Here is a 10,036-nt window from a genome sequence, read left to right on the forward strand (position 1 = left end):
ATACGAGATCGATCTTTAATCCACTCGTAAATTCTTTTGCGTTTGTTTTCTTGCTTTTTTGCTGATAGATGGTCGTAAAACTTGTCTAACGTGGCGGGCATTCCGTTCGTGTCGTGAAAGGTGATCACCTCTAACCGCTTTGCGTACGAGTCGACCTCTCTCTGGTAGCTACTTGGCTGGCGTCCTCGCCCTCCGGGCGCACGCTTGCGGCCGCGCGTCATTGCGTTCTGCCTAATTATGGCTACACAACAAAGAGCTGCGAAATGTACATAGCCCAATCAAAAATAGGTTAAAAATAGTCCTGTCCGCTTGAAGAAATGATCAATGGTGTCATTGTAACAAGGTTTTTCTCTGTACATTTCGCGTTTGTGATTGGCTATTACGAGTGTCCGCTTGAACAAATTGTCCGGCTACACAAATGCTATATAGTAATCACTTCTTAAAACAAATGATGTGTCTGGAGATTAAGGAAAACAATTGCTTTTGAGTCGTTTCACTGCGGAATTTAGTGATTACTCGCTGATTATTACCAGAGGAACCGTTCACTTCAAGTCGCTGATACAGTAAGCCGAGAGCAATCATTTCCTGTAAATTCAGACCACCTTCTCATCCAATTAGAAATGAAAGATCATCTTTTCAAGTTCTTAATCTCCCGTACCAGCTGAGCCAACCCGCGTTACTCCGTGTGCAATCAGTTGATGTGCCTCTATGGCTTGCGCGTGCCGCGTGGGCTCCGTCAAGAGATTCCCGGGTGATCTAACGGGACGTTATAGCTGGCGAGTTCTTACTAGTGGTCTTTTTCGGGGTCTTTATTGTGTACGCGTGATACTTAAAGGATCCTTTCATTCCAAATTTTTTTAATGCTTTTTTTTTTCACGTTTTGAAATATCTTGTTGTGTTGACTTACCAACTAGAGTACAGTAATAATTCTCGGCCTAGCGTTATGGCCCTGTGATTGCAGAAACTGAGTTGGTGAAGATCATTGCAGTGAACTTGTAACTCAATCGTCTCAGAAACTCAATTCGCAACACTTCGTATTAGGTCAGGGAGAATAATTAATCGGAAAAACATTGGAGAGGTAAACACTAGTCTAACTTGAGAACGTTGTACATCGCTGCTGGCTACACACTTATATGCTGGTTGTTGTTAACGTGAAATCCATAAACAGCATGAAACTTGAAGTCGTACTTTTGTTTTAAAGCACGAATGCCAAGAAATCCATGTTATGGTAATATGAGATTAGTGTCTACTTAAGTATTCCACTACAATATTATCTCGAAATCGTACACGCTTGTTTCCAAAGTCGAGAAACCGTCTTACTTAATCCAATCGTGACCGATTCGGTGGGTGCATGATTTCTCCAGATTTAGTTCCTCAGATGTCGACAATCAGGTTGCATTTAAACCCGCTCGAGTCATCAAACTCCTCCCCGCACCAATATAACATTTAAGCTGGTTTCCACTTACGAAGATCGGAGAAATATCTCGACAAATCGACCGCAATGCCATTCGTGCACTTACTGCGATTAGGACGTGAGCGATACTTTTATTTTAGCATTCAACAGAAGATATCGACTCGCTTAACTGTTGACAGCAATCAGTGAGAATGGATCTTCAAATTCCACGGTTCGATTAATACGTTGTACGTGAACTTGATGGTCTTAAACTAGTGAGAATACCTGCATCCTGCTTATTCTCGTCACTCCATTGCGACTCTTAGTTAAAACTGTCATTTGACACTTGCTCCATAATTTCTATATTTTTTAAGTTTCTTATTGAAGCGACTTATACATTGCAGTTCCGATGTAGGAAGGCATAAGGTCTTCCGCACTCGTATCATGACAAATAAAGTTGGGGCAATCACGCTGGTCGACGCACCCAAGAGCCTATAGCACTCTTGAAAAAATCAACTTGCGCACTTCTCGAAACTCCAACGGCTTTAGAAGAGACGATTTAAAATAAAAAACTCTCAAATTGGTGTTTGCTAGCTGAACGTCATCTCTTACGTGCAAGGCAAGTTAGTCGGATCTTTTGGGCATTCTGAGACTCGTTACCCAAGAATATGATTGTTAGACCGGATCAACCGGAAGACGTGTGAGCAATAGTGTTGGATTATGGTCGCTGTCTCCCGATTGTTGTACAATTCCTCTAACAATTCCGACTTTCTGGCCGGTACTTAACTTAAAAGCGATAAAACCCAAACCATCAATTAGGCTCAGCACCACATTCTCATCGGCAACAGCAACGCAATTTCCGCAAACGAAATATCCAATAATACATGTTCTTGCTTTACTTGCTGCTACGGAGTTGCATATATGACACTGCGGACAGTCTTAAGCATGACGTCGCCCCAGCGTGCAATCCCCTCGTGCAGCTCCTGCAGAGCGAACGGCGATATTGGAAATTTAGGCTTATGAAGTTTCACAAACGCGGCCCGGCGCATCGTCACAACCAACTCAGTGTCGTCTCCACCCATCATTGTTGCCGTTCCGATGCGTTTGTCTCCTCTGTGCTTTGCTTTCCTCCTACTCGTGGTAAGTAATACCGCCCCTGAAACATCCTTCCTCACTCTCTCTGCGTAATTGTATGGATACAGCTCATCTTCATCCACACAGTCGCTGGCCATAATGGCACAGGCGGGGACACCAAAACCCAGTTCGTCTTTGCCAAAAAGCTGCGGAAACGACACGGCATTCATCTCCGTGGTGACTCCGCAATCTTCAGTGGATGCAATTCGAGAATTATACGCCGTGCCCTCGATGGAATCGTAATCATCGCGCACTGTGATGTGTCCCAGTCTTTCGGATATACTGATCTCCATGTTGGTTAAGTAGAAGATGAGCGCATTGTATACTTGCTCCAGCGACTCAACGCCTCGGAAGTGGATGGTTTCGAACCTCACGCAGCATAAATCGCCCTGCGATGACTCGAATCTCTCGTCGGACAGCTGCATCTTCTCCGGCTGCGAGTGGCTGCTTCGAGCCAGAATGTACTCGTAGGCATTCCGCAATTTCTCGGCGCGTATAGCGCGCAGCGTCGCTCTTCTTTCCGACCAGTCTTTCGTCAGCCGGATACGTGTATACAGTGGGTGTGTATGCTGGTCTCCGAGACACCTCGAGAGCAGCGACTGCGCATTGGCAACATGCAACTGCTGATGACGCAAGAGGCTCGTCAGCGCGGCGTTCTCCGCCTCTCTGCGCTGCAAAACGGGGTCTGCCTTAGCGGCTTCTTCGGGTGGCAGAGTGTGCGACCTGAGAACGGCAACTTGGCTCTCCAATTGCTCGATTTCTTGCTGTAAAGCCGACTGCTCTTCTTTCCGTAACACGTAGGTTGCCTTTCGCTTTTTCTTGGGTTTCTCGGGCTTGGAGAGAGTCGTGGCGGCGGCTGCCGACAGAAAACTCGGCGGAGGCGCGTGCAGGTCGTCTGGGGACGAGGCGGAGAGCGGCGAGAGCGGCGAGAGCGGCGTGATGCCGTCCAAGTGCTGGTCAAGGTCCTCCATGAGCATGGCAAGAATAGTTTCCAGGCACTTGAGTTGCGATGGGAAAATTACCAACTGACGACTTTCCACACGCGTAACTGAAGGGAATTACGCTAAAATGAGGTGATTTACAGAGGGAATGGACTCGTTAATTTGTTCGGTTGAAGCGGAATGTTGGTCGTGTGCAATGTAACACGCGAATGAGAAATGAACAGGTTTGTGGTGTCTACGTTGTAGGTAGCGTTGCTTCAATTAAGATGAAGATAACGAGGGAGCTTTACACTCATTCGACTGGATATTTGCCTGCGGTGCAGGGAATTTGTCCTAGGCCAGCAGCAATCCTGCAAGTGATCGGACAGCGAAGGCATTAGACGATCACGGCGTGGCTCAATCTTCACGTCGATTGAAAGACCTTGTCAGTGAATAGCTTGGTGTGGTGCAATGCTGATCAAAAGTTTGAGTATTTTTAAGTACAGCACTGATGCCATGTATAATCGTAAACGCTGTTCTAAATGGTAAGAGCATTTTTACACCACAGGTTTTTTGCACCTCACAAACGTCACTCACTCGATAATATGAGTCATGCAAATACGTCACTACTTCAACACAATCATCATTGTTGTCGCCTGATGCATACATGTTTTTCGACGCAGTATGCAAATTCATGCGTTGTCAACGGTACGTTAAGCTTAACTCGAGCATTACACGTTGACCCAACGTGAAATGTTATGTCGCAACGCACGAGTTACGGTCGCGAAAGCCTTATTTACACTCACCATGTCCGCCCTCTACTCTAATCTGCAGTTGCAGATAAAATTATAACAATCGGCAGAGTGCGCGAGCAGCTAAGTTATCTCCCCCCGTGAACACTGTAGGATTCCATCCAAATGTCCTCCGACGAGGTGGGTTATTTGTTTCTTGGCTAACTATCGATGTTTACGACTGGGCTTTATGGGTGATTGAAAAATCAGTCCAGTTCACTTGCACCATCACTCTGGATCAACGGTGTTAAACTAAGCCTGGCTCAGCGATGACTTTGGCCGAGGCAGGAACGGCCACGGCCGCAGCGAACGGCTTCGCAGCAAGCAGAAATGGAGGTAAGCTAAACCCGAGAGGCAAGCGTAAGTCCACTGGGACTCGGCGCAAGGTGTGTGCAATCCAATGGCACAAACCGCTGCATCGGACACTGACGTATGATGTTACATGCACTCTTTCGATTATTACAGGAGGAAATGGAAAAGCTTGGAAAGGAAGTGGAAAAGTTGCAAGCCAAAATTGATACATTTCAAAAGAACGAAGAGGCCAAACTGGAGCAAAATCTGCGCGAGTCGAACTATATCCGCCAGGCTGTGCTGCAACAGCAAGCGTCGCTGGTAAACGTGCAGTCCGCACTGTCCAGATTGACTGTACGTGCAGCATAACAATTTATTTCCTACTTTTACCAGGACTAAGAGTGTTTGTCAATAGACAACGCAGCCTGGAGCTCCCCATGCGACGAGTATTCGTCTTGGAAGTGATTTTGAAGTGCGATGGAAGACTTTAAAGGAAATGAAGCCCATCAAACTGCGGGCAGCGCAGCATTATTTGAAGGAAAGAGGGCGCTTTGTAGATGATACTAGTGTATTCTCGTTCGCAACGCGCTTCATAGATCGGGACGGCTGCTCCTGTGGCCAGATCTACGACGTCGTGCCATTTGAAGGCGTCAGCTCTGTCAAGCTCGTGTTCGACGCGTTGCAGCACTATTTTTCCAACATGGAAATCCGAGTTACAGAAAACCTGGGCGATATTACAATTAGAGAAGATGACGGCAGCTCCGAGCCGGGGATTTCTCAGTGTCGTTTTGTGTCACACTTGACGAACGGCCCGGTGCTTGAAATGAACACTATCATTTGCTCCGAGTTCAAAGAGGCTGATGACGAATTCGGAGCTGGCGGTCCAGTGGGGATTTTCACAGAAGACTTTGTGGACCAGGACGATCTGTATCCGTATTTCCCAGAAGAGCGGATTCGTCAAGATGCCACAGTCGTGACACAAGTGCGATGTCATGTGAAAAAAAATCAGAAATGACAAAGGGGCGGAAGAGGAACGACCAATTGTTGTGATGCAGCGCTGGGCTCATTGCAGGACACACAAAACCAAATTCCCGCTATCAACTGAAATTCTTCGCGAACTCAGAGAGAAAAGCACCCGTTGGAGCGACGCCAAGCTCGATGCAGTCCGAGAGTTTGTCTACCACTCAAAGTAACTTCCATACGGAAAAAATAAAGCTGACTAAAGGTGTTTTTCATGACGTGAAGGATTTCAGATGATCATTGGAATTTGGTTTGTTTGATAAACCCAAGCGCTGCGATTCCCTTTGAGAAGATGGTAACACTTCTAGTACTCCAACGTCGTACGCTTCCTTCACTGTTCCAACACGTTAAAAAGGTTCAGCGATAAAGTTGTTAAGTATCTCTTCATTCATCTTTAGTAGTACGAGTTTTAGATAGTTTTGCCTGGGCGTAGGGATTAGTTTTTCTACCTAGGTTACTAAAAGATACACTTCGTTGTGACGGACACGCTGGGAGATGTCACGGTTAGAGAAAATGACGGGAGCTTCAAATCAAACACCACACAGTAGTAGCTAGAAAATGCGCATCGAGTTTGGTGAAGAGCGCTTTTCGCATAGAATTTTGTAGAGTAGGACGACCCTACTACCCAGACCTTCTGGTCGTTTTGTCATGTTACTTGCCATACCATCTCACATTCATTAGCCGAAATTTGCAGCATTTTAAGCGGCAGTGATTGGCTATATATTCTAATATTTCATTTTGTTTTATAAGTTTAAGAAGTGTGTAATTTCACCCAAACCTCTTAAAACAGAAAAAAAGCAAATCACTCAAATGGTGACACAGCGCTCTGACTACTTCAGTCTCCTGCCTATGCCATGGCGCCTCCAACTCAGCCCGATATGAGCCCCACGAAGGACGTCTCGTCCCCCTGCCGTGTGGAGGACCACGACGTCGTGATGGAAAACTCCGACACGCCGAGCACCCAGTCCGACTCCTCCGACAAAAGACCCGCCAGACCCCGACGTGTCAAAAAGGCCACATACTTGGCGCGTAAAGAGGAAAAGGCCGTTTTACTTCAAGAATTGAGCATTTTACAAACTCAATTGAAGCAACTCAAGCGCCAAACAGCTTTCGACGCTGCAAAAGCCGAACAGGAACGCAATAGTGTGCAGCGAGAACTGTCCAAGGAACTTGTGGCTGGAGCGTCAAAAACCCACCAATTGTCGGTGGTTAACCTCCAGTCAGCTCTGTCTGGCTACGTGGTAGAGATTAATTGGTTTTTATCTACTCAATCCCCAAATTTCTAACCATTTGTATTGTTTTTTTTTCTGTTATGTAGAGTGTGCAGCAACATGTTCCATTCGAGATGTGGATTTATCTAGGTACCGATTTGGATGAGAGAAAAGAAACGTTAGCTGCGTTGAAAGAGAGGAAACTGAGGGCTTCCCAAATTTATATAGTGGAACGCACGAGGTTTCTAGATCCTATTAGTCCATTCGCGGAACATTCGAGATTCGTGGCTCAGAATGGAGACTACTGTGCGCTACGGTTCGATATCACACCGTACGAAGGGATTTCGAGTGTGAAGAAAGTGTACGATGCACTTTATCACTATTTCACCCACATGGAGATATGGGTGACTGACATTCTGGGAGGAGTGACGATCAGAGAGGACGACGACAGTGCCGGTGACGGCATTTCACAGAACCGACTGGTGTCTTCGTTGACCAATGGAGTGGAAATGGAGATGAACAACGTCATGTACTCAGAGTATAGAGAGTATGATGACGAGTTTGGAGATGGAGGAGCGTTTGGATTGTTCACAGCAGATTTTGTAGACAAGGACGAATTGTTTCCGTATGTACCAAAAGAACGAGTTCGGTACGACGTCACCGCCGTGTTGACGGTCAAGGCCCATCAGCGTAATCAGTTGAACGCTGCTGGGCAGCTGGAGAGCGAGCAAGTGGTGGTGCTGACTCGATCGTGTCTGATTAAACTTCGTCATGGAGAAATCCCCTTGGCATCCGAGACGGCACATGAACTGCGTGAAAGTGCAGGCAAATGGGGCGACGTGATGCTGCAAACAGTTCGCCAGCTAGTGTATCGGTGATGATTGATAGTTGACCATTAGTCTAGCTATATATTACCATTCTGTATTCACGAGAAGGTGAGCGGGGTCAACATGCAGACGCTAAGGTTAACCATGACGCCTCAGCAGAGGTATCGATGTATATGTATGTATATCAAGCTACAACAAACGCTAAATCTATATGAAGACATACATGGTAGTGTTTCGATTAGCAGGTGAACAACTGATGACCTATTAGTCGGTATTTCGTATCAAATCCATTAAAACTTCATCCACTACAACTTAGGATCCAAGTGAAAACAATAGGCAACTTTGTGGCCAACTGCGAGACCGAAAGTGAATGCAGTGTTTTTCTGCGCACCAATAGCTTCGAGACCTTTGTTTGTGATGCCACCAGAGGGAGATCGTAGATTCTGTGAGCCCATGAAACCTTTTTTGGGCAGATTTGGGTTTTGCGAGTTGTGCTTGTATATTTGTAGACGTTGAGCGTAAGTGAGTGTGAAGCCGACTGACAGGCTGGAGAGACGAGCATCTTGGTTGGGTGAGTCAAAACTGGAGTAAAATGCCAATAACAAGCTACGCCAATCGTCTCCATTACTAAATTTTGTGCACTGCTCCAAGCTAATGGTACTCGGATCCATTTTTGTGGTGCTTTCAGGATAGGAATAGCCTTAGGCAGGCATAAATTGGGGCACTCAGCGCTATAACTGCAGAGAGGTCGTCTGTACTCGTAAATATACTTGAAGAAAAATCAACAGGCAAAGCGCAAAGCAGATCGTCAAAAATCTCGAAAGTTTTTATTTTCGAAGAGAATGGTTGCTACTCCCAGGCTGGGATCACAAAAAAAAAACAACGGTCGGCTTTTGGCTAGCTTAGCCACGTAGCTTCCAGCGAGTGCGCGTTCTGTGGTATTGTTGAGGACACAATTTAGCGGATATCCAACCCTCCAAACTGCACAACATTATCATGACGGAGAAAGGAGAGCGTTGTTGTGTTTTCAAGCCGCTGCTATGTTGCGCTATGTACAGTAACAGCATTTATTAGTTCAGGACATCAAGTGGCCAATCTGGAGCGGCAACACGCCTTTACCGAAACCTGTGGGGTGATTGATTATTCACGGGTTACGACTGTTTGGGCTACAGAACTAATAGGCCGAGAAAGGGAGAACGGGTACTGTGAAACTGTGCATGCATTACGACGTAATTCGGAGAGCGGTAGAATAAAACAGCAAATCCATAGAATCAACGGTTGAATTACATAGAGAAATCGGTTAACCGGATAAAAGCCACTATTAAAAGCATACCGGGGTTGCACTCCTAGACCTCCGCGGCAGATGAAAGTTTGTTCTTGAGAGTGTTGCGGGGCTGTTCACTGGTTAGCTCGTCGCTGTACCCGCCCACGCAAATACCGAGCGGCCCTGCTTCGCGGCACCCTGTTCGGCTTTGCTTCGGCTACGCTCCTCACATCCGCTCGCTACACGTACAGCTTTCTATTAAAAGCATGTTTCACAATCTGGCGGATTTGTCCGTGCGATTACCGCATTCCGCACACACTAGAACTATTTAAAAAACATTACGTAAAGGAAAGGCAGAGCATATTTTTTGGATGGTGATTCTAATAGACTTCAGGTTTTTAGTGCTGTAGGTTGGGCTCTTCGTCATGCCTGGACATGGTGTCCATGTCAAGTCATGACGAAGGGCTCAACGTACAGAAACAGAAGTTCGGTTGCACAACCATTCCAGCCGGGAGCACTGCTCGGAGCAGCACGTGCCATGATTGGCAGTGCCAATTTGGCACTGCCAACAATCTCCGAAGGCGATGCTCATTTTCCAATTCTGGCTCTTGCAGTAACAAGTCTAGAGAGTGCATGCGTGTTCCGGACTTGTTGGTTGGCAGCGTGGCCATTATTTTAATCATCAACAGCGACGTATTAGCCTTTTCAGCTTCTGGCACGAAAAGAGTCTCGAGAGAGGGTTTGCGTAACGAGAGGGTTACTACACGGTTCGATGGGCGATTTCTGAGGGCGGCGGAAAGCAATAAGTCCAAGACGATCAAGACCCGTGGACTAGACGAAGAACGCGACGCTGCTGTATCAACGGACAATTGGATTAAGAACTGGCTTCACAATGTTACTCTGTTGGTTCTGTCAAAACTACACACGTTGACACCAGAGAAAGTTATAGAAATGTTTCGACTGCGAGAACTACCACGGCGACAATACGTCTCTCATATGGATGAATATAATCACTTATCCGACCTCACTTAATTTTTGTATGGGGCATGGGGGCTCATTATCGACCAATTATCGATTTGTAATTAGTTCGACCCAATCGAAATTCTTCAATCTTTTCTTTTAAGCCAATCAGAATGTGGAAGATGTGGTAGGTCCTCTACGCCAGCCATTCTGACGTATCGGGTC

General features: G+C 46.4%; 3 protein-coding genes across 6 annotated transcripts; 2 read left to right on the top strand and 1 right to left on the bottom strand.

Moving 5' to 3' along the window:
* Positions 1-1,205: 1,205 nt before the first annotated feature.
* Positions 1,206-3,672, bottom strand: PPTG_17008 (hypothetical protein). Its single transcript, XM_008914837.1, has one exon. The coding sequence runs from the start codon at positions 3,502-3,504 to the stop codon at positions 2,299-2,301; it is 1,206 nt and encodes a 401-aa protein (XP_008913085.1). The 5' UTR covers positions 3,505-3,672; the 3' UTR covers positions 1,206-2,298.
* Positions 3,673-4,315: 643 nt separating this feature from the next.
* On the top strand, positions 4,316-5,876 carry PPTG_17009 (hypothetical protein). Of its 3 annotated transcripts, none has more exons than XM_008914838.1 (4): positions 4,316-4,348; positions 4,449-4,624; positions 4,704-4,883; positions 4,945-5,876. In XM_008914838.1, exons 2-4 carry the CDS (start codon positions 4,508-4,510, stop codon positions 5,542-5,544), a joined length of 897 nt encoding a protein of 298 aa, XP_008913086.1. In that variant the 5' UTR covers positions 4,316-4,348; positions 4,449-4,507; the 3' UTR covers positions 5,545-5,876. The 3 variants fall into 3 exon arrangements, with proteins under 3 accessions (XP_008913086.1, XP_008913088.1, XP_008913087.1); XM_008914840.1 differs by having other exon boundaries at positions 4,449-4,574; XM_008914839.1 differs by having other exon boundaries at positions 4,449-4,883.
* A 466-nt stretch (positions 5,877-6,342) lies between these two features.
* On the top strand, positions 6,343-7,946 carry PPTG_17010. 2 transcript variants are annotated; one of them, XM_008914841.1, is made up of 2 exons: positions 6,343-6,790; positions 6,868-7,946. In XM_008914841.1, exons 1-2 carry the CDS (start codon positions 6,404-6,406, stop codon positions 7,636-7,638), a joined length of 1,158 nt encoding a protein of 385 aa, XP_008913089.1. In that variant the 5' UTR covers positions 6,343-6,403; the 3' UTR covers positions 7,639-7,946. The 2 variants fall into 2 exon arrangements, with proteins under 2 accessions (XP_008913089.1, XP_008913090.1); XM_008914842.1 differs by having other exon boundaries at positions 6,877-7,946.
* The last annotated feature ends 2,090 nt before the right edge of the window (positions 7,947-10,036 follow it).

Source organism: Phytophthora parasitica (assembly GCF_000247585.1).
Source record: "Phytophthora parasitica INRA-310 unplaced genomic scaffold supercont2.64, whole genome shotgun sequence".
NCBI lineage: Eukaryota > Oomycota > Peronosporomycetes > Peronosporales > Peronosporaceae > Phytophthora > Phytophthora nicotianae.

Excerpts from the sequence above, each read along its gene's own strand:
- PPTG_17010 (XM_008914841.1), top strand. The coding sequence starts at position 6,404 with ATGGCGCCTCCAACTCAGCCCGATATGAGCCCCACGAAGGACGTCTCG. Across the intron at positions 6,791-6,867 it reads CAGCTCTGTCTGGCTACGTG|AGTGTGCAGCAACATGTTCC; the intron begins GTAGAGATTAAT and ends TCTGTTATGTAG.
- PPTG_17008 (XM_008914837.1), bottom strand. The coding sequence starts at position 3,504 with ATGCTCATGGAGGACCTTGACCAGCACTTGGACGGCATCACGCCGCTC.
- PPTG_17009 (XM_008914838.1), top strand. The coding sequence starts at position 4,508 with ATGACTTTGGCCGAGGCAGGAACGGCCACGGCCGCAGCGAACGGCTTC. Across the intron at positions 4,625-4,703 it reads CCACTGGGACTCGGCGCAAG|GAGGAAATGGAAAAGCTTGG; the intron begins GTGTGTGCAATC and ends CGATTATTACAG. Across the intron at positions 4,884-4,944 it reads CCGCACTGTCCAGATTGACT|ACAACGCAGCCTGGAGCTCC; the intron begins GTACGTGCAGCA and ends GTTTGTCAATAG.